This window comes from Panthera leo, chromosome C1, assembly GCF_018350215.1.
Source record: "Panthera leo isolate Ple1 chromosome C1, P.leo_Ple1_pat1.1, whole genome shotgun sequence".
In the NCBI taxonomy this organism is placed as follows: Eukaryota; Metazoa; Chordata; class Mammalia; order Carnivora; family Felidae; genus Panthera; species Panthera leo.
Window position 1 is genome coordinate 96,689,594 of NC_056686.1, and position 22,762 is coordinate 96,712,355.

Below are 22,762 nucleotides of genomic sequence, written 5' to 3' on the forward strand. Positions count from 1 at the left end.
ACAAAGATCTTAAAATACAATTATATTCTGGGTTGAAAACTATGCTAAAAAGTAGATAATGGGAATGTAAGCATATAATTTGACTTGCGATCAAAAGTAAAGGAAATATCCAAGTAATTTCACATACGCCATACTATATGGAATATCCGTTCAGTAACCACTGTAAATCTAAACTGAAGCCTGTCATATTTTGCCATGACACATACAGGCAAATCAAACAAAGGCAAATTAAGCTGTAAGACACCATTCTGCCTACCAAACTGGCATAAACTTTTCTTTTTTCGGCATTTTCATATACTGTTGCTGGAAGGATAAACCAGGACAAATTTCACGAAGGGCAATTTGGCACCCACCAAAATGGGTATATACACCAAAAGCCTTGAAAATGTTTTAATTCTCAGACCCAGAAATTCCACTCCCAAGGAAAAATTACCTGAGAAAATAACTGAAGATACACAAAAATATCCATGACAGTTATTTAGGGACTCCCCTAAATGTCTATTCTAAGTACTAGGATATGGATTAAACTCTGGTAATTACATACTGACAAAATACTACCCACCCATTATAAGTTACATTATAGATGAAATAACTGATGGATTACAAGGTTATAAAATGCTTACACTGCCAATCTTCCAGGAAGCATTCTCTAACAAATTCATCTCTACCCAATCTGGACAGCTACTCCTACCAAGTGCTTCGTTAGCGCTGTGCTTCCCTATCACAGCTCTTAACCACATTCTGTGTTATCACATATCTAATCTTCTACCTCTCCTCTAGACTATAAACAATCTAAGAAATATAGATCTTACCTTTCTTTCCAGAGCATCTAACATGTGTATAATCTGACTCCATGTTTATAGTAAACATACACACATGTATTAAGTACCCACTAAGTGCCAGGGACATTTCTGGGCACTGGGGATATGGTGCTAAGACAGACACAATCTAATCTCCACTCTCTTCAACTTTACAATCTAGTTTGACAAGAAAAACAAAGTATCAGTAAGCTACTCTAGATGCAGAGGAAACTTCTCTTTGGGAGGTGACATTTAGGGTGAGTCCTAAGTAATAAAACAAGCCAGGCATGTTTTCTAGGGGAAAATATACCAGGGAGAGGCAAAGGACTTAAAGACAGGAAAAAAATCTGTATGTTTTGCACATATACAACACAGAAGAATATCTGAAGAAATACATACCAAAGTGTTAATGGTAGTTCTCTAGACTGGAAGAATTATAAATATCTGTCTTTTTTGCTTATCTGTATTTTCTAATTTCCTACCATAAACATATATTACTTTTATAACTAAAAATTCATCTTTAATTTTTAAGGGATCATCATGGATTGACAAAGCCAAAATAAAATAGCATCTCTCATTTACTAGACGCTAGCAAGAAATCTTTAGGATTAAATAGTCCTGACCAACCTTTCAAGCTCGATGTGGTATTTACTATAGAATTTGTCCACCCAACAACAGTATTTCTGACACAATTCAAGTAATTCAGTGTTAAGACAGATACTCCAATTAATCCTATCGCTACACCTGGGAAGAAAAAGTTCAACAAAATTTACAGTAAATAATTTATTTGGTATAATATGCAAATATGATAGTTGCAGTACTCTATACAAAATTATTCCAAATCGCCAACTATTACAAGTTATAAAAACTTCTAAAGAAAATATAAGTCAAAAACTTTAGTGTATAGATACCAAATGACTTGCATTCTGTTTAATATCTGTTTTTAAACAAAAAGAAAACCCTTCATTTGCAAACATCACTTGTAATGAAACTGAGATCATATACCAAAATTATACATGTAATCGGATTGCTTAAATTGCCAAGAGAAAAAGCAGTCCATCTTTTACTCTATAGACAACTAAATATTTGACAATTTGTTAAAACACTTAGTCATTTCTATTTCTTACAAATAAAATTAATCTAAACACTTTTCCCGCATTAAAAATTCGTAATTTAGGCAATTCTCCCAAGCAACTAAATGTTAATGCCATTAAATATAAAGGTTAGACCAGTTTTCAAAAAGTCCTCTAATTACCCTCTGCTAAATGTTTTAGCAATTTCATGGGGAAAAAAAAAAAAAGAAAAGAAAAGAAAGAAAAGAAAATATCTTTGAATAGATCCTGTTATTTTAAGCTTCAGAGGAGGTATTTGGTATGCAGGAAATGAATTGTGACCTAGATCTGCCACTGAAATTAACACCAAGAAGGTGCTGCCTTGATTGTAACACATTTTCTATATTACTATCAGCTTACCAATGGTATTTCTAACATGGCCAAGTCTCTGTGGGTTTTATTCCAAACACATTTCAACATAGCCCATCAAAAAAACCACTGTACAAGGAAATGAAAAGGACCTTAAATTGTAATCTCATATTTCAACATAATAAAAGTTTAAATATGAAATAAATTTCAATCCTTCTCCTCACTAATCCTGTTTTTCAAAGTTTTATTCTTAATCTAAGGCTGCATATAGAGAGCTCACCTTTGCTTATAGAGAAATGGGAGCCTACTTGTGTCATACTAGGTAATGAATTTCAATGAATAAACAAAATTTACTTTTGAATAATTGTGATGACAACTAATTGAAAATGACATACATATACAAAGTTGTTAAAGGTTATTAGAGTAAGACAGCCCTTGCTGCACTGTAAGAATGTCAAGGTTGTCCTGCCTTGAAATAAAAACATTAAAATTCAATGTCTTTGCAATATAAATGTATCAAATCAATATGCTGTACACCTTACACAATGTTACATGTCAGTTATATCTCAATTTTAAAAAGTACCAATGTCTAAAGTTTTCACAATCTTTCCATTCCTGAGTTGATTGCTTTAGCTTTCCAACAGAGAACATATTCAGGAAATAACATTTTGAGTATTCCCCTCTAGTGCAAAAACTCAAATTTATCAACAGTTCTTTTACAGGAAAAGAGCCAAGCTACTCTATTATCTGTGATTAAGGAAAGCTTTCATATATCAGACTATGAGAGTAAATATAAAGAGAAGTATGTAAGTCTACAAAGGAAGATACATTTATCTGAGAGACAAACTGCTGCCTTAAAAAATGTCATTATAACTATAACTAGATTAATACATGACACTATCAATAAAATCCTCATAGGTGCTAAAATTATCAACTATCAAATAGCCTCATTTAACATCACTATTGAAAAAGTTCATTAATGCAAAAATATTTAGCTTTCCAAATATTACAAAACTTAAACTACTATCACCATTCTTATCCTTGAATTATACCTAGAACTGAAAAAAAATGTAATATCCTCAATTCTTAAAAATCATGGTGGATATACATTTTCAAAGCAAGTACAATTTTTTAGATTTTATTACTCATAATAAAGAAAAAGGCTAAAGTTTTCTGAAAATAAACTTTGTTGTCTTATTAGGGGTCCTTCCCATTTCATATAAAAACCTGACTAAAAAGATCATTGTATGTTTATAACACTGCCTTACTTTACCACCACCACCCCCATCCCTTTACATTATGCTGCTTAAGAGTGGCTGGCTGGATTTGAATCCCCGCCCCTAGACCTTCCGCTCAAAATATTACCTTTTGCAACTTAATTTCTTTGCACCTTGTTCCTCATTGGTAAAATGGGGGAAAGTAACAGTACCTCCTCATAAAATCAGTGTGCACAGTAAATGAAACAAAGGACGTAAAGTACTTAGAATAGTCCTAGAACATAACAAATACTCAATACATGTTAACTATTATTACCCCAAAATAGTTGAACGACAGAGGCAGTACACAGTGCTAAAAGAGCAGGTGCTTTACAGTTAGAGACCTAGCTTAATGTCCCAGCCCTAGTGCTTACTGCTTAAGGGCTCTGGACAAGCTCTTAAGTCTCTTTAAACTTCAATTTTCTCATCTTAAGATGTTAATTCTAGTATCTACCTCACAGAGCTATTGTAAGGATTAAAAAAGACAATAAATATAAAACCATCATCACACTACTGAAAACACAGTGTCACCATCATTATTATCATTTTCCCAATGATATTTGATAACATTCCTTGAAATAATTGGCAATTATCTCTGGGATATCAAAATTAGAGGTAGAAATTACAGACCTACAATACAATGTAGTGTATTCTAAGAGAACCCAATAAAAGGACAAAAACCTCTGAAAGAGGGAAGAAAATAATTATTCACCAAGGATCTATTAGGTATCATATATGCGATCTCATTTTAATCCTCACACAAAATCAGTGAAGTAGATATTAAGTCCATTTTATGGAGAAGAAAACAGCTTGATATAAGATGTTCTGTTATCGTAGGTCCCAGAACTAGTGGGTGACAACCAACATTCAAACGCTCATCTTGTCGGATTCCAAAACTCAAACTTTTCCCATACACTACTACACTACACTCTTCCTTTCTGCCTTCTCAATCAACCCCTCTCTACAACACCTCCTGTGAGATGATCAACTAAAATTACCTGGTTACAATTAATGGAACTTGAGAAGGACAAGGACTTAAAAGAATCTCCAATAAAGGGAGCATTATGTCATTCAACAAATATTTTACTGAGTGCCCATTACATGATAATTCTGCATGATCACAAAGATGGCATTATTTATGTTATGCAAAAATGTCATGCCTTATAGACTTTCCCCATCCCCTCTCTAGGTGGGTAAGGAAGATATCAGTCCCTGAAGTTGTTGCTGTGATAAATGAGACTATCTATTTATTTTACTTCTCTGTATAATCAATCCCCAAATAATTCCTCACTCCTATCACCAAACAGAACTTGGATTTTAAATTCCTGCCAACAGCTTTCTGACATCACAGAAAATTTCAATTAGTTGTCTGACTTGGGGACACTCCCTGTGATAGAAATTGGGCAGTTGGTCAAAGATGAAAAAAACGTGAGAAAGGAAGGCTGACTCACAAGTGAATACAAAAGAGCAATACTGTCATTTAATGACACTAAAGAAAAGAGCCAGGGGGATGGACTCCCCCCTTGCCTTTTTTTTTTTTTAACAAAACATTGAAATATTAAAATCATAAATTTACTAAGCAAGAATTTAAAATAATCTTTGAGCAAGTTTGTTCTATGTTTTATGAGCGATAAAAGAAGAAAAAAAATTGAGGTTTCAAAATACCAAGATAACTATCAGTTGAACCGAAACTTGAACCTGTTGTTTACAAGAAATAAAAAAACATTTTAATATCTCTTTATTAACTTAACAATCCAAATGGGCTTAGTGAAAAGCAAAGTGGACCACAAATCAAAAAAAAAAAAAAAAAAAAAAAAAAGGGTCCTAGGGGCACCTGGGAGGCTCAGTTAAGGGTCCACTCTTAACTTCAGCTCAGGTCATGGTCCCAGAGTTGTGGGATCGAGCCCAACAGGGCTCCGAGCTCAGCATGATGCCTGCTTGAGAATCTCTCTCTCCCTCCGCCCCTCTCTTCTGCTTGCATGCCCTCTAAAATAAAAAACTTAAACAAAAACAAAACAAAAAAGGGGGTCCTAGATTCAGTTCTATCACTTACTAACTGGAAAATCTTAAGCATGTCACTTCACCTCTTCAAATCTCACTTTAGTTCCCATCTTAGAGATGAGAAATTGTTGTTTCAACTATATATAAGCAACTCCAAACATCTGGAATCTGAAATTTGTGATTAACTTATACATGAAGTTGGATTCAGTACAGTTGGGCTGGTGTGAAGGAACGTCTTTCAGCTGAATGATCTATCTCTGAGATTGGCAAACTGTAGTGCAAAAACTACCACAGATGATACATTTGAATGAGTGGAGTAATGTCACAAAAAAACTTTATTTCTGGACACTGAATTTAAATTTCTCATGATTTCCACATCAGGGATTTTCTTCAACCATTTTAAACGTAAAAACCAGGGGCATCTGGGTGACTCAGTCAGTTAAGCAAGCGACTCTTGATGTGGCTCAGATCACGATCTTCTGGTTCATGGGTTTGAGCCCCATGTCAGACTCCGTGCTGACAGCTCGGAGCCTGCTTAGGATTCTGTCTCCTTCTCTCTCTGCCCCTTTTGTGTGTGGGCTCGCTCTCGCACTCTCTCAAAATGAATAAACATTTAAAAAATAAATAAAAAATAAAATGTAAAAACCATCTTTATTTGACAAGTCATACAAAAACAGGTAGTAGAACTGATATTTTAAAAATGTGTAAAAGCCATCCAATAGAAGAATAGTCTTCAACAAAGGTGCTGGAAAAATTCGATATCCACAGGCAAAAAATATGAACCTGGACCTAAACACCTCACACCTTACACAAAACTAACTTAAATGAATCAGAGATGCACATTAAAAATTACAATTGGAAGAGGAAAAAAAAATAGAAGAAAATCTTTGAGACCTGAGTCCTGAGACCAAGACATGACACCAAAAGCATGATCCATAAAAGGGAAAAAAAAAAAAATCAGTAAATTAGACCTCACAAAATTTACTTTAGCTCTAACTACTAACCTCCCTGTTAAAGGAGGGAAAGACAAGCAACGAAAGTGGGAGGAAATATTTGCAAACCATATATCTGACAAAGGACTCATACATGTAATATACAAAGAATTCTCAAAAAAATTCTGTAAAAAACAATTCAATTAGAAAATGAGCAAAAGACAAAAGACATCTTACTAATGAAGATATATGGCCAGCAAATGATGACAAAAAAAGATGTTAAATATCACTAGCCACTAGGGAAATGCAGCTTAAGTCCATGATGAAGTATTACTACACATCTATTAGAATAAATAAAAGAAAAATAGTAACAATACCAGATACTGGCAAGGATGTGAACAAAGTGGAATTTTCATACGCTGCTGGTAGGAATGTAAAATTGTACAGATATTTTAGAAAATAGTTTGGTAATAGCTTAAAAAAAAAAAAACTAAACTAAACATACATTTACTACATTACCTAGCAATTGCATTCCCCGAGAAATGAAAATTTACATTCACACAAAAACCTGAATGTGAACATTCACAGAAGCTTTATTCTAATACACAAACTGGAAACAATCAAAATGTCACCTTAGTAGGTGAATGGTTAAACTGTGGTATATCCATAACATAGAATACGACTGGGCAATGAAAAGGAGTGAGCTATTGATACATAAAGCTTGAATGGATCTGAAAAACACCATGCTAAGTGTGGGGGGGGGGGGCTTCAAAAGATCACACACTGTATTATTCCCTTTATAACATTCTCAAAATGATGAAATTATTGAGAACAGACTGGTGGTTGCTAGGAGTTAGGGAAGGGAGAGAAACATAGAAGGTGTCTAAGACTTTTAAGAGATTACAAGGGGGGAATCTTTGTGGTGATGGAATAGTTGTGGATCTTGATTGCAGTAATGGTTAAACTAATCTACAGGTGATAAAATGGCACAATTATACACACACCATTGCACCACTGTCAATTTCCCGGTGTTGATATTATACAATAGTTATGTAACACATAACCATTTGGAAAAACTAATGAAGGGTAAAAACTTCTCTGTACTATTTTTGCAATTTCTGGTGAATATATAATTACCTCAAAATAAAAAGTTAGGAGAGTTTCTGAAAATCTGAGAATAAGGGAGGGAAGACCTAGCTCTGTGAATAGCCAGGGTCTAGCCACTCTTCTTATTAATCTTAGACTTGTTTCAAGAACCAAATATGATAAAAGGCAGTTTTAAAAGTGTCTAATATCAGCCAGATACTGTTTTAAGTACTTTCCACATATTGCCCCAGTTAATCTACATAACCTTGTAAAAAGAAGTACTACAACCCCTTTGTACAGACAGGAAGCTGAAAGAGGTTAAAGTAATTTGCCCAGGATCAAACAGTAAGTAATAGAGCCACAAGTTAAACTTAGATTGACTCCAGAGGCATGCCTCCTCCACACCACTGTAACAAATATAAAGATGTTCAGCCAAAAAAAAAAAAAAAAAAAAAAAGGTATCGATCAAAGTGTGTGCAAAAGCCTGGATTAAACAAGGGTAAATCAGTTTGTTTTCTGTAAGGTTCTCAGAACTTTTAAAATGCCAGTGTATATCTTGTATCTAGAAGGCTACAAGATATACTTTTTCCTACATTCCAGTGTATATGGCCACGCAGCCCTTTCCCTGCAGAATATATAATCCAACAGTCCCTCATTCAAAAGTTAAAACGTTTAGGGGCGTCTGGGTGGCTCAGTTGGTTAAGCATCCCACTCTTGATTTCAGCTCAGGTCATGATCTTACCGTTCCTGAGTTCAAGCCCCAAGCCAGGCTCTGCCCAGACAGGGAGGAGCCTGCTTGGAATTCTCTCTCCCTCTCTCTATGCCCCTCCCTGTGCCCTTGCATGGCACTTTCTCTCAAAAATAAACAAACATTTTTTTTAGAAAGTTAAAATGTTTAAACTAGACTTATTATGGTGATCCTTCTGCAATATATACAAATAGGGAATCGTGTTGTACACCTGAAACTAATATGCCTACTGTTTCAATTAACAAAAAAAAGGTAAGATGTTTAAATTACCCGATCTTAACCTTAACCCACCTCTTCACATATTGGCAAACTACAAATGCTTCAAGCTGCATTGTCCAATAAGTTAATCAGAATTAAATAAAATTTAAAACGAGATTCCTCAATCATACCAGCCACATAAAAGCCTTCAAAATTTGTTTCAAGAGCCGCATATGCCCAGTGGCTATCATACTGTACAGCAAGCACAAATACAGAACATTTCCATCACTAGAGAAAGTTCTGTCAGACAACACTGAGTTAAAGGTTTGTTTTTGTCTGTTTTTTAAAGAACACAGGGCCTGTGAGTCCTCAGAGAAGCGCCCTGTTGTTTATTATACATGTAATTACCACCATCCCTCCATAAAAAGGGGCTAGGTCAGAAACTTTTGATGGTGCTGGCTACTGTCACTCTGATTCCAAGGCAAAGGGAAGGAGTAAGCAAGGAAAGGGGAAAAGTAAATAGCATAAAAAAAGAAAGGAACAACATGCAGCGAGGGGAAGACGCTTCAACTGGGATTCAAGAGATCTGGGTTCTACTTCCTGTGGTGCCAATGATTCATTAAAAGAAAAAAATTTTTAATGTTTGTACTTGGTACTAATTAACTGTAACTTAATTAGACAAGTCGCCTCACTACTTTGGGCCACAGTTTCCTCTTCCACAATACAAATTTAAATCGGATGATCTCTAAGATTCCCTCCAAATCTGTGTGGTTAAAACACACACATAGAAGAAATGAGGTGAGAAATAAAAGAGAACAAGATCATCACATATTGGTGGTGGAAACTGGCACTCCTGTCAGCTTGGCACAAGTTTTATTCCTGATAATAACACCTGGATACCACCAAAGTTAGAAAGATTTAATTCAGTAAGTATTTTTTGAGCAATTATTTGCAAAACACTGCACTATTTGTACGTAGAACCACAAAAAACTTGAGTCAAGACCAAGTACGTGGAAGAAATCCAAGACTCAGAAAACTTTACATTGAAAGACTTGTTCATTAACATGTAATACCCCATCTGGCCCAATGCGACTATATAAGCATCTTAAAATCTTCTTGAGGAAATACAACTAACAAACTATATGAAATCATATACAAACACACGGTATACTCAAACTTCATACCCCCTCCTTTCTGCGGAGAATACAAATAAATGTTCCATGTACTTGGGAACACGAAGACACCAATATTAGTAAACCTAATTTCTCTAGATTCCACATTTAATTAGGTAGTCCTACATTTCCTGGGTTCGGTATTCTTGACTTTAGTGTGGCCTCTTGGAATTAAATAAATTGTCAATTTTTTTGTGTGCCAGAAAGAATAAATCGCAACGGGAATTCTTCCAACGATCCATTACAGCACGTTTCTCACTTTTCTCACTTTTCAGAGGCACGGTTGGTCCTATTTCCTAGGATCATAAGAGACAGAAAACCTTCCCCATCCCTCTCTATCGAGAAGTATTAATATAAAATTAAAAATTATTTCACCTCCGGATAAAAAAGAACCACTATAAACTACGTTTGATATTTTACCTTGCACAAACTAAAGCAACCTGAGTCGAGGAACCTGTGTAAGAATTCAAACTCATTAAAGCCCCACACCATACCCGTGAATATTTTGGAGCCGAGGAGAGTTTATATTAAAGATTTCCACGAAAGAAAACAAGAAGAAAGGATTTTAGCGACAAGCCTTTACTTTAGAAAAGCAGTTTTTAATACCCCAGCTACTAATCCCACGCCAAGGACCGCGCGGCGCGGAAACCCTGGCGAATTTGAAAACAAACGTTGGTAAAGGCTGGGGGTGAAGGGCGGGGATGGGGAGGGGAGAGCCGGGTAAGGGGGTTAGTAACTGACAGCTCGGCCTCGAAACGAGAAGCCTCAAGTAGGTCACGCTGTGTCAACGGTTTGAAATCCAGGGTCCACCCCAGTGGGCTTAAGGGAGTAGAGCAGCAGGAGGTAAGCAGGGGTTTGGCGTCTTTCAGTGCTAAAGGGGCGGGATATCGGACCTAAGGGAGACCTAGAACCCGAGCTCGGGGTAGTTCGCCTGCTCTCACCTCTCTTGGGGGCCTTGATCAGAGGCACCCCTCCAGTTCTCTCCCCGTTTTCCTGCTTGTCCTTGTGCTTGAGATCGCCCGGAACGCAGGAGCTGGGGTCACCATCGGAGCCGCGGTGGTGATGGTGCTTGTGCCGCTCCTTGTGGCCCTTATGCTTGGGCCCGGCCGCGCTCACCGTCAAAGGAGAGAAGGTGAAGAGGGCCGATGTGCCTGGGGCCGGGAGCGGGGCAGCGACAGCGGGCCCGGCGGGTGCCAGCGAAGGTGGCGGCGGAGGCGGCAGGAGCAGAGGCTCAACAGGGCCTGGGACGGTTGGGGCTGCATTCGTTGGCGGCAGCGGCCCGGGATGTTGGCGGCTGCGACGCCGCCGGTGAGGGGGAGCGAGAGGGGGGTCCTGGCTCGGCCGCCCCCGCTTCTCCTGAGAACCCCCACTGCTCGCTCGGCGCTGCCGCTTCACTCCCCGCGGCGAGACCCCAGCATGGGGTTTCTCCTTCCCTTCTTTGTCCGGCTCCTCCTGCGCCGCCACCGCCCGTACTACGCGCACCGCTCCGACCTGCGCAGCCATTTCACCCACAAACACACATTTAAATGGCCCGACCGCCCCCCCGTCCGCGTATCGCGCAAGCGCCGCCCGCGCACGGCCCGCTGGGCATTGGAGTCTCTTCCCCGCCCTCCACTTCTCGGCCGTTCTTCCTCCGGAGCTGAACATGCCGGAAGCGGCAGTTCCCAGCGCTTCTCCGCAGGCCTCTCCGAGTGAGCTCTATTTTAAAGCACCCAGGGCCTCGCAGAGCCTCATGGGAGCGGTAGTTCCCCCGCGCTCCCGCCGCGTCCCTGGCTCTGGGAGTGGAGGAGCGGAAAGAGAGCGTGCGCCGAGTCACGCTTCGGGCTGCGACGCAACCGCCGCTGGGCGGAGAGTTGCCGCCAACCGCCTTAACGGCCGAAACAATGTTAGTGGCTTTCAAGTCTGTCTGCGCGTTCCCATTATCGTCTGTGTGTGCCCCCTTGGTCATTATACACGGAGTCGGTGGGCTCCATAGGTACTTATCAATTTCATATTCATTCCTCTCAAAACCTTTGTGAGGAATCCCCGGCCTCTTATCTTTGGACAAGCGACGAAATGAAGAGGAAAGGGGAACTTGGTCATACGTAAAACGAGGGCGATTTGGGTTTAGAATCTAATCGGGCTGCAGTGAAGACATGTTTTAACCTCTTCGTGGGCATTGCCATGGTTACAGGTACCCGCGTAACAAGGCAGGTGCGAGAACTGCCCGGGAGCCTGGTGAGCGCCGCCGCACCTCGCCTTAGAGCCACATCTCCTCTAATGCCTGGAAAGGTAGAGGCCGTCATTTATTTTGAATCCGTCCCTAGGTGGAAAACCCATGTTTTTAAACTTTTTGAAGATTTTTTTTTCATGTCCCACGTATAAGGTTGCATAAATTTGAGAAATGTGTCTACCACAGACCTATCCAAAAATCGTCACTGTGCACCAATGTTGCTGCCCAGAAATTCATCCACAACTTCATCGGCGCTTTAGATTTTCCCTAAGATTCTCTTCCTATATTTGGTCCTTGATAAAGATATTTGGAAATAATTGATTACAATGAAGTACTCAGAAATGCCAGTAGTGCCTGGAGGATTCAGCTAAATGAACACTGCAGTAAAGTTAGCTTAAAGACAAAACAGTTTATTGTGCACCTATTGCGTGCGATGTACTTCAATAGACAGTTAACATTTCATCCAATTTGCGCTATCATCTGGCTTTGTAATGAAAGACATTAAAGAACAAATGCTGTTTGAGTATTTTAGGTTCTGAAAGTTAAACTTTTCTAAGTTCCAAAAAAAAGTTCAATCGTGAGGGGAACTCGGGAATCTTTTGTAAGAATAATTACCCACTAACTTACTTGTTACATAAAATTAGATTTGAAAAATCAGATTTTCTTAAAATATTTTGTAGAAGAATTTTTAGGGGCCCTGGATAGCTCAATTGGTTAAGCGTGGGATTCTTGATTTCCTCTCAGGTCCTGATCTCAGTGTTGTGAGACAGAGCCCGGTGACAGCAGGAGCCTACTTAAATATTCTCTCCCTCTCTCTCTCCCTCCCACCCTCTCCCTCTCCATCTTTCTCCCTGCCCCTCCCTCACCTCTCCCCCCCCCCCAAATAAAATTTTTTAAATTAGTAGTACCTCTGACTGGTTGGATGTAAGTTGCACATGTTTAATACAGGACCTTTGAAATGAAGAAAATGCTACCGAAAGATAACGATTTTGTTGATTATTCTTCTAGATTTGGTAATTGAAGAACTTTGGTTAAAATTTACCAGAAATGTAGTTGAACATCCTGTTAGTTGGTATATCCAAATACAAAAATTATTTTCATTATTCTTTTATTATTTTCATTATTGAAATATGATATGAAATTATTTTCATTATTATTTATTCTCTTAATTATAACGTTTCCTTTTCTTACTACTCTGGTTTTCCACCTTTGGGAAGATGTGCAAGGTATACTCCATTTAGGCAAAAATAACTCCCAGGGAATAGTCATTGTCACAAGCAGTCATTTTGTATCATTTTGTGCCACAACCACAAGTCAGATTTTGTGAAACACTTGCTATTGTAAAATCTGGCAATGCAGACATTCCGTTGAGATCCAGTTCTTACAAATATTTTGAAGTTTCTGCTTAAGTAGAATAAAAATAACTTCCAAAATGAAAAATAAGTCCATTCTAAAACTTTCTCATCCAGCATTCTCTACATAATCCCAAGTGACAAACTTATTTCCAGTTTCCAACCCAATGCAAATGAGATGAAACTGTAAAACTTCTGGCACTTCTTTGAATATGGCTTTTCTAATATTGCTATTAAACATTACAGGGTCTTCATTGTTGAAATTATAAATATGGAACACTTATTTTAGCTAGCAGTATTCCAGTAGTTTTATTTCCAGATGCACTTGCAGCTATATTCCAAAGTTGTGTTAAATATTCCAAGTCGCTGGTGGTTTCCTTGGTCCTTTGGGTTTTGAAAAACGATTTGCAAACCCTGGGAACAAAAATAAAATGGAAAAGTTTTTTAGTATATAGAAATGAATACTTAGATTTTAGAGCATGTTATAATGTATGCAAGTACATGGATTTTTTTTTTTCAAAACGTTAGGCAACATCTTTGATCAATTAATAATAGATTATAAAGGCACAGTAATTAAGTTAGTGCATAAATGTTAACAATACTAATAACATTTTAAATGTGTAGAACACTTATAAATTTACTAATGGTAATAATTAGATGAAGAACCCTGGTTATAACAATCTTTAGTAATTCAGCATATACAGTTGACCCTTGAACATTTTCTTTAGCTTACTGTAAGAATACAGCATATGATATCTAGATAGATAGATAGATAGATAGATAGATAGATAGATATAAGATAAGCATAAGACTTCAGGTCAACAGTAGACTATTAGTAGTTAAGTTTTGGGAAATTTTAACTTTTGCAGATTTTCAAATACATGGGGGTCAGGGGGGCATACCTATTCCCCAAATTGTTCAAGGATCGATTGTAATATCCTTTTCTTCCAAGTTTCTTTTTAATGTGTGTTTATTTTTGAGAGAGAGAGAGGGCGGAGGAGGGGCAGAGAGGGTAACAGATGATCCAAAGTGGGCTCCACGCTGACAGCAGAGAACCCCATGCGGGGCTTAAACCCACAAACCATGAGATCATGACCTGAGCCGAAGTCAGATACTTAACTGACTGAGCCACCAGGCTCCCCTTTTTTTCCCCCAGTTTTACTGACATATTATTGACATGTAACATGTTAAATTTAAGGTATACAACATGATAATTTGATACATGTATGTATTATGAAATGATTTGCACATTAAGGCTGGGTAAGACCTCCATCTCATATAAGTACCATTTTTTGTGGTGATTACATTTATGATTTACTCTAAACTTTCAAGTATAGAATACAGTACTGTTAAATATATAATTACCCTGCTGTATGTTAGACCCCCAGAACTTATTCACCTTACAGCTGGAAGTTTGTACCTTTTGGCCAACATCTCTTCATTTCCCCCAGCCCCTGGCAACCACCATTCTACTGTATATTTCTGTGAGTTTAGCTTTTTTAGATTCCACATATAAATGATACATACAGTATTTGTCTTTCTCTGGCTTATCTCATTTCGTGTAATACCCCCAAGTTTCATTCATGTTGTCTCAAATAGCAGGATTTCCTTCTTTTTTATGGATGAATAATACGCATATATATATATATATATATATATATATGGAATGTATATATAACACATGTTCCTTATCCATTCGTCTGTCAAGTGGAAACTTAGGTTCTTTCCATGTCTTGTGTATTGTAAACAATGGTGCAGTGAACATGAGGTGCAGATACCTCTTCTGAGGTAAGGATTTCACTTATTTTAGATAGATACCCAGAAGTAGGATTACCAGATCATGTAATAGATCTATTTTCAATGTTTTGAGGAACTTCCATGCTGTTTTCCGTAATGACTACGCCAGTTCACATTCATACCAACAATGTATGGGACTCTCCTTTCTCCACAGCCTAGCAAACATTTGTCTGTTGTCTCTCTGATAATGGCCATTCTGACACATGTGAAGTGATATCTCACTATGGTTTTGATCTGCATTTCCCTGATGATTAGTGATACCTAGCATCTTTGCACACACCTGTTGGCCATTCATATGTCTTTTTCCAGAAATATGTCTTTTCAAGTCCTTTGCCCATTTTTGAATTGTTTAGTTTTTTTAAGTAATATCCTATGTCTACATCTTTTCTCCTACCACACATAAAAAAAAAAAAAAAAAAAAGCCTGGGAAATTTCAATTTCAGAAAAATAAGCACTATTGCTTTACAAAATTATTATATTAAACTCACTCATATTTCAGGTACCTTTGTGGCTCAGTCATTAAGCATCTGACTTTGGCTGAGGTCATGATCTCACAGTTCGTGAGTTCAAGTCCCACATCTGGTGAGCACGAACCCCCCTTCAGGTGAACACAAGCCCCACTTTTCTCTCTCTCTTTCTCTCTGCCCCTTGTGGGATTCTCTCTCTCTCTGCTCCTCGCTCACTTGTGCCCCCCCCCCCCAAAAAAAAACAAAAAACAAAAAAATTCAGGTATATTTCTACTTCGGCCCAGAAAGCCCTCAATTTACTAAGATATTGTTTCAAAAGCTTAGGAAAATAAACTAATAAACAATCGTGAAAAGCTAAAGTAATCACTTTTATTTATCTGTCTCCTTCAAACATTCCTCTCTGCCCCCTCTCTCTCCTCAAAAGAAGGAGGACAAGGAAATTGTGCAGAACCAATGAAAATTGTTTCTGGATCCTTTCAAAAAGATTTGCAGGTTGATAACATCAGATCTTTATCACTTTAGCAACATAGGACTTTTCTGTGATGAAGGTATATTTTCAAGGCACTCTGAAAATTAACAACTTTAGGCACTCAAATTGAACAATGAAAGCTTTGAAATGCAAGGGGAGAACAGAACATGGAAAACTAAAAATATTCCTAAACCTTTAATTCCATCATCTTCCAAAATTGTGGGTATTGTACACCTTACAGAACTGATGAAAAGGTCAGATGAGATATTTCTTAAAGCATCCAGCACAATGCATGGCACATCATAAACACTCAAGTGTTGTTTCAATCAGAACCACAAAAAAAAAAAAAAAAAAAAAACAAAACAAAACAAAAAAACCCATACCAGAACTAGAAGAAAAGGTGAGTATGGAAGAGAAGAAAAGAAGATAAAAACAAGAAAACTACTAATATTAAATTGAATAATGGTGATGATAAAAAAAACTGGGGGAGAGGCACACAGCCAAGTTCATAATACATTTTACTCCTCTGAGTGATCAAAAAGAAAATAGAAGGAAGAATATTTCAGGTTAAATAGCTTCACACAAATAGTCACAAACTCATCCATTCAGTCCAGGTAGCTTGACTGCAACCCAAGTAAACTGAGAATAGAAGTAAGAACATAATATGTAAGTACCAAGTATCTGAAACCTGAAAGAAATACCTGCATTCAGTCTTTTTCACTGATCAATTCTGAATAATTTAGAACAATAGCAAGTTACCTTTTTTTTTTTTTTTTTTACTGTTTATTTTATTTTTGAGAGACAGAGCATGAGCGGGGGAAGGGCAGAGAGAGAGAGACACACACACACACAGAATCCCAAGCAGGCTCCAGGCTCTGAGCTGTCAGCACAGAGCCCAACATGGGGCTCGAACTCAGAAATGGTGAGATCATGACCTGAGCCAAAGTTGGACACTTAACCAACTGAGCCACCCAGGTGCCCCAGCAAGCTACCTTTTTTTGCATGTAGGCCAATTCAGAAAAAATAAAAATGTTTATAAACAGAATTTTTATTCAAAATTAAAAACTTTTGTATGTAAATTATTACTACAATTTATATTGCTTCCTTCATTAAAAAGAAAAAAGGGGGCACCTGGGTGGCTTAGTTAAGTAAGCATCTTACTTCGGCTCAGGTCATGATCTCACGGTTCGTGGGTTTGAGCCCCGCGTCGCGCTCTGTGCTGACAGCTCAGAGCCTGGAGCCAGCTTTGGATTCTGTGTCTCCTTCTCTCTCTGCCCCTCCCCAACTTGTGCTCTGTCTCTCTATGTCTCTCAAAACAATAAATAAACGTTAAAAAACACAAATTAAAAAAAAGAGCCAGTGAAAGAGTTGTGCTTTTTAAGTAAGTAAATATTCAAATCTAAGCATATTTGAGAAGAAATATATTATGGAGGCAGCTCTTCAATATTTTATCTTCATATTAGATCACAGATTGTTGTAAAGTTAGATGGGTCATGAGTTACTCAAGTGGTATCACTGATGGAGAGAAAGGAAGGAAGGAAGGGAACATTTGTGTTCCAGGCAAAGTTTTGTGCGTTTTTTTCATGGGGTATATGATAATCTGTATGAATTTTTTAACTAAATGATTTCATAAGAATAGTAACTTCTTTGGGGCGCCTGGGTGGCTTGGTTGGTTAAGCGTCCGACTTCGGCTCAGGTCATGATCTCACGATCCGTGAGTTCGAGCCCCGCGTTGGGCCCTGTGCTGACAGCTCAGAGCCCGGAGCCTGTTTCAGATTCTGTGTCTCCCTCTCTCTCTGCCCCTCCCCTGTTCATGCTCTGTCTCTCTCTGTCTCAAAAATAAATAAACGTGGGGCGCCTGGGTGGCGCAGTCGGTTAAGCGTCCGACTTCAGCCAGGTCACGATCTCACGGTCCGTGAGTTCGAGCCCCGCGTCGGGCTCTGGGCTGATGGCTCGGAGCCTGGAGCCTGTTTCCGATTCTGTGTCTCCCTCTCTCTCTGCCCCTCCCCCATTCATGCTCTGTCTCTCTCTGTCCCAAAAATAAATAAAAAACGTTGAAAAAAAAAATTTAAAAAAAAATAAATAAACGTTAAAAAAAAAATTAAACAAAAAAAGAATAGTAACTTCTTTTTCTCTAACATTTTAAACCTTAGACAATATAATCTAGATAAAGATTGTTAATGTTTATTTTTGAAAGAGAGAGAGGGCGCTAGTGAGGGAGGCGGTAGAGAGAGGGAGAGAGAGGATCCCAAGCAGGCTCCAAGCTGTCAGTACAGAACCCGATGTAGGGCTCAAACCCCAAACTGTGAGATCATGACCTGAGCTGAAACCAAGAGTCAAACCAACTGAGCCACCCAGGTGCCCCCAAATAAAATTTTTCACCCCAAAAAAATGTATCCAGAGATTCTAGTTGATATTTTGCCAAGGTGAAATGGAGACCATAATCCAGGTGTGGCCAGGGATTGCTACCTGTCCACCAGAACCTTTCCTTGGTTCTTCAGGAATAGAATTGTATTTCAGCAACTGCCCACCCAGTGTTACTACTTTTCCCAGCTACTCTTGCAATTTAGATGTAGCATATGTCCAAATTCTCAAGCTAATGTGAGCTGACGCGATGTTGCCACTTCCAGGACGATACCTCAAGACCAGAAGAGGCGATCTCACCTCTTACATATTTTTCTCTTATCTTCTTGCTACCTGCAATCTGGATGTGGCAGCAACCCAATTCTGACCATACAAATAAGGACAATACCACACAGCAACAGTTCTCAAGGTCTTGTCCCAGGGTACCATGGGGGCTCCCAGATCCTTTCCTGGGGGAGGGGGAGGGAGGTCTGCTTTTTGGGTAATAATTTTAAGTAATTATAGCCTACACTAATTACTACATTCCTTACGAATATTTATAGTATATGTGATACTATCTTACATAGTATCATGAATTTATGTCATATAGAATAATAGGATGCTTAAAATAATATAAAATTATCATTTTTTTCTTTTTTTTTAATGTTTATTTTTGAGAGACAGACAAGTGCAAGCTGGCGAGAGGCAGAGAGAGAGGGAGACACAGAATCCAAGCAGGCTCCAGGCTCTGAGCTGTCAGCGCAGAGCCTGACGTGGGGCTCAAACCCATGAACCGTGAGATCATGACCTGAGCCGAAGTCAGACACTTAACCGACTGAGCCACCCAAGCACCCCATAAAATTATCATTTTAGGTTTATAGTTTATAGTTAGGGACAGTGGGGCAAACAATTCCTTTAAACTGTCAGGATTGTGCTTCAGCCCCTACTATAGAACGAGTTCTATAAAATTAGATGGCAAGTGTTGTTCTTATGACCACACTCATGTATTTTTTATAACTTTGATTAGATATGAACTAGAGTCTCATAGCATCTCAGAATTTCTTCATTTGGCTAGTCACACATTCATTTACTACATGGCAACATAATCATGTGGTTACCTAGCTTTATTTTCTGCTATCCTAGGCAATTCCATCCTAGGTAAGATGTTAAGAGGTAGCTAAGGTCAAAAATAAAAAGATAAATTGCATGGAAAAAATATAGATATAAGGACCTATATATCAACCTTGAATCCTATTTAAAGTTCATACTACAAGATAAACATTTTTTTTAAACTGTGCTGGAAAATAACACACATACCAAAATTCAGAAGGGAGCTGGAGCGATTTGACTGAACAGAGTCTGCAGGCTTGTTTGCTGGAGAAGAATTAGAGACACCTAGAATCAAAAGAAAAAATGTAAGGGAAAAGATGAAGACAAACTCTGATTACTGTTTATCAGAACACATAACTTGAAATATTTCCTCCAAAGTAATTAAGACTCCCAAATTAACATATTACTACAAAATACCACAAAATACAGATGCTTACTTACAAATGGGTTAACTCTTTTGTGTGTGTGATGGGGGGGTGGGTATCTTTTCTTTGCAAACAGATTGTATAGTAAAGCCCAACACTAAAGAAAATCACCAGAGTGTTCAGGAATAACATCCATTACATTGTGAAACAGCTTTGGGGGGGATTCAAATTGTGGCTTTTGATTTCATTTTACTTTGCACTCATCACTCTTAAGACACTTTTAAATCATTTGTTTTCCACATGACTTCATCTATGGTTTTTCTTATAGCATCCTTTATTCCTGGAATATCTTCACTCTCCAGCCTACCTTTTTCCCATTATAGAGGCCCAGAATCTCCCCAAAACATTATTATATCGCTTTGTTTTGCTACGTTAGCTACTAATAGATAGGCTTAAAAATATGTTTCTCGGGGCACCTGGGTGGCTCAGTCAGTTAAGCGTCCGACTTTGTCTCAGGTCATGATTTCACGGTTCGTGAGTTCGGGCCCGCATTGGGCTCTGTGCTGATAGCTCAGAGCCTGGAGCCTGCTTTGGATTCTGTGTCTCCCTCTCTCTCTGCCCCTCCTCTGCTTGTGCTCTGTCTCTCTCTCTCTCTCTCTCAAGAATAAATAAAACACTAAAAAAATAAAATAAAATAAAAAATGTTTCTCTTCCCAGCACCCTAATATATTCATGTATCAATTTCTGCCCAATTTTAAAAACACTCCAGTTTTCACATCGTCCACATTTTGCACGTGCACTATCTAGCAGTGAAAAAAATAATAATTTCAGGTTTGTATAAACTTTCTATAAAACTTTGTGTAAAAACAGCATATGATTGGGGAGAAATTATTAAAAAGTCACCCTTTTTTGGTTTTCAACATTTTCAGTATGCAGCGTGAGGACTGCATCTATGTTTGTAAACACATGGCTAATGTTACAATTTGAGAAAAACCTCCCTCTCCGTGGAGGTACTTGAGTATGAAGCCCTGCGGGACGTAATGAATTTTAATCAGATTCTATTAAAATATATATTTATTGAATATCTTTTATGTGCCAAGCATTGGGCTAGGCGCTGAGGAGAGAGACACGCATAAGATGTGCATGAAGGTAAGAAAGTTGAGGACATATCAATCATCACCATAATGCATATGAGCTGAGAGCTGTATACATCCTTCAGAAAGAAAACAATTACGCCAAAAGGAGGGAGTATTGTCTTTTTTTATAACAGGAGACGAAAGATTCTGCAAATAAATATATCAAAGGGAATTGCTGCTTTGCATACTGGCTTGCCACAATTTGTTTTTTTTGTTTGTTTGTTTGCTTTTTGTTTTTGGAAAATGGCATGCCATGTGGTTGAACTTGATATACTTGTAAGTACTTAGTTTTGTTATTAGGCTATTATATAAACAAGACTGTTTATCCTATAATTTACTTTTTTCTTTTCTTTTAAATTTTTTTTCGTGTTTCTTTATTTTTGAGAGAGAGAGAGAGACAGAGCGTGTGCAGGGGAGGGGCAGAGAGAGAGGGAGACACAGAATGCGAAGCAGGCTCCAGGCTCTGAGCTGTCAGCACAGAGCCCGACGTGGGGCTGGAACTCACGAACCGTGAGATCATGACCTTAGCTGAAGTCAGACGCTCAGCGGACTGAGCCACCCAGGTGCCCCAATTTACTTTTTTCATTTAATGAAATATCTTGGTTTTTTCCTATGGCAGCTTCAGTAGAATTGTATCATGTCACAGATACATTTATGCTGGCCTGCCCAGCGTTAATTCTTCCTTCTTCTGATAACAGAACTTGAGTTTTTCTTTAAGAAACCACCCCAGCCCAATTGTCAGCGTCCATACTTCTGGTGAAGTTGATTCTACCATTAGATCAAGGAACTGACCTATGACTAGGGCTAATTTTCAGTTGGTACATTGCCATGATCATAGCAGTTAGGTCTGACCTCATTCCTTACTGGTCAGTGTCCATTCTGATTCTGCTTAATCAGAATATACTGGCAATAATTGGTTCAAGGTTGGACAAATGAACCAAACCAACACAGGCAGGCCCAATCAGCAGCACTAGTCATCGGACTATTGCTTGAGCAACCAGGAAACAGCTCATTTTTTCCATCATAAGCCTGAAACCACATGGTAAAAGCCTGCCTATGAATGAGCTAACACAGAGTAAAACAAAGGTGGAGATATGGCATGAGATTGGGTCCTGATTATATCATTTGAGCTCTTGGTTACAGGCCAACGAATTCCCCTCTTCTGCTTCAGCTGGCTTAAGTTGGGTTTTCTATCCCTTGCAACTGAAGGGTATCTGAGTAATTAAAAGTTTCCCACCAAAAGTAGGCATCAGGCATCAGGCATCATGGTTGATAGCTTTAATTCTTGTCACCCTATGATTCACTCTCCACACAGCAGCCAGGAAGATCTTTTTAAAAAACAGATCATGTGGGGCACCTGGGTGGCTCAGTCGGTTGGGGGTGGGAGTCTTGATCTCGGCTCAGGTCATGATCTCACAGTTGGTGGGTTTGACCTCCACAATGGTGGCACCAAGCCTGCTTGGGATTCTGTTTCTCCCCCGATCTCTCTGTCCTTCCCCTACTTGTGCTTGCCCGTGCACACACACGCCTATGCACTCTCTCTCTCTCTCTCTCAAAATAAATAAACTTTATAAAAAAGAGAAAAAAACCAGCTCATGTAACGTCTCCGCTTAAAGCTCTTCAACCATTGCACTTACAATAAACTCTAAACTACTTAACATGACCCATAAGGGTTTAACTACCTTCTCCCCCACCACCACCATCTTGCCAGTCACCACACTTTATTGCTCTCTCCTCATAATACCCTGCAGCTACGATGGCTTCCTCTCAGTTCCTACAACACACCAAACCCACACTCGAGAGCTTCTACGTTTGCTACTCCCTCTATCTGGAGGGGTCCTCTCCCCACTTTTCTCCTGGCTGGCTGCTCCTTCATGTCTCAGGTTTAATCATTACT

At 38.6% G+C, this 22,762-nt stretch overlaps 2 protein-coding genes across 4 annotated transcripts in view; both read right to left on the minus strand.

The window, feature by feature from the left end:
- RSBN1 (round spermatid basic protein 1) overlaps nt 1-11,350 on the minus strand; it is a 48,247-nt gene extending 36,897 nt beyond the window's left edge. Inside the window, exon 1 of the mRNA XM_042953485.1 lies at nt 10,556-11,350. Coding sequence (XP_042809419.1) covers nt 10,556-11,261 — 706 coding nt within the window. The 5' untranslated portion in view covers nt 11,262-11,350. The remainder of the gene's footprint in view (nt 1-10,555) is intronic.
- Nucleotides 11,351-12,742: 1,392 nt separating this feature from the next.
- Nucleotides 12,743-22,762, minus strand: part of PTPN22 (protein tyrosine phosphatase non-receptor type 22) — a 59,040-nt gene continuing 49,020 nt past the window's right edge. For all 3 annotated transcript variants that reach the window (XM_042953482.1, XM_042953481.1, XM_042953483.1), the window contains 2 exons: nt 19,572-19,649; nt 12,743-13,592 (listed from right to left, as the gene is read on the minus strand). In XM_042953482.1, the coding sequence (XP_042809416.1) occupies nt 13,528-13,592; nt 19,572-19,649 (143 nt within the window). In that variant the 3' untranslated portion in view covers nt 12,743-13,527. The remainder of the gene's footprint in view (nt 13,593-19,571; nt 19,650-22,762) is intronic.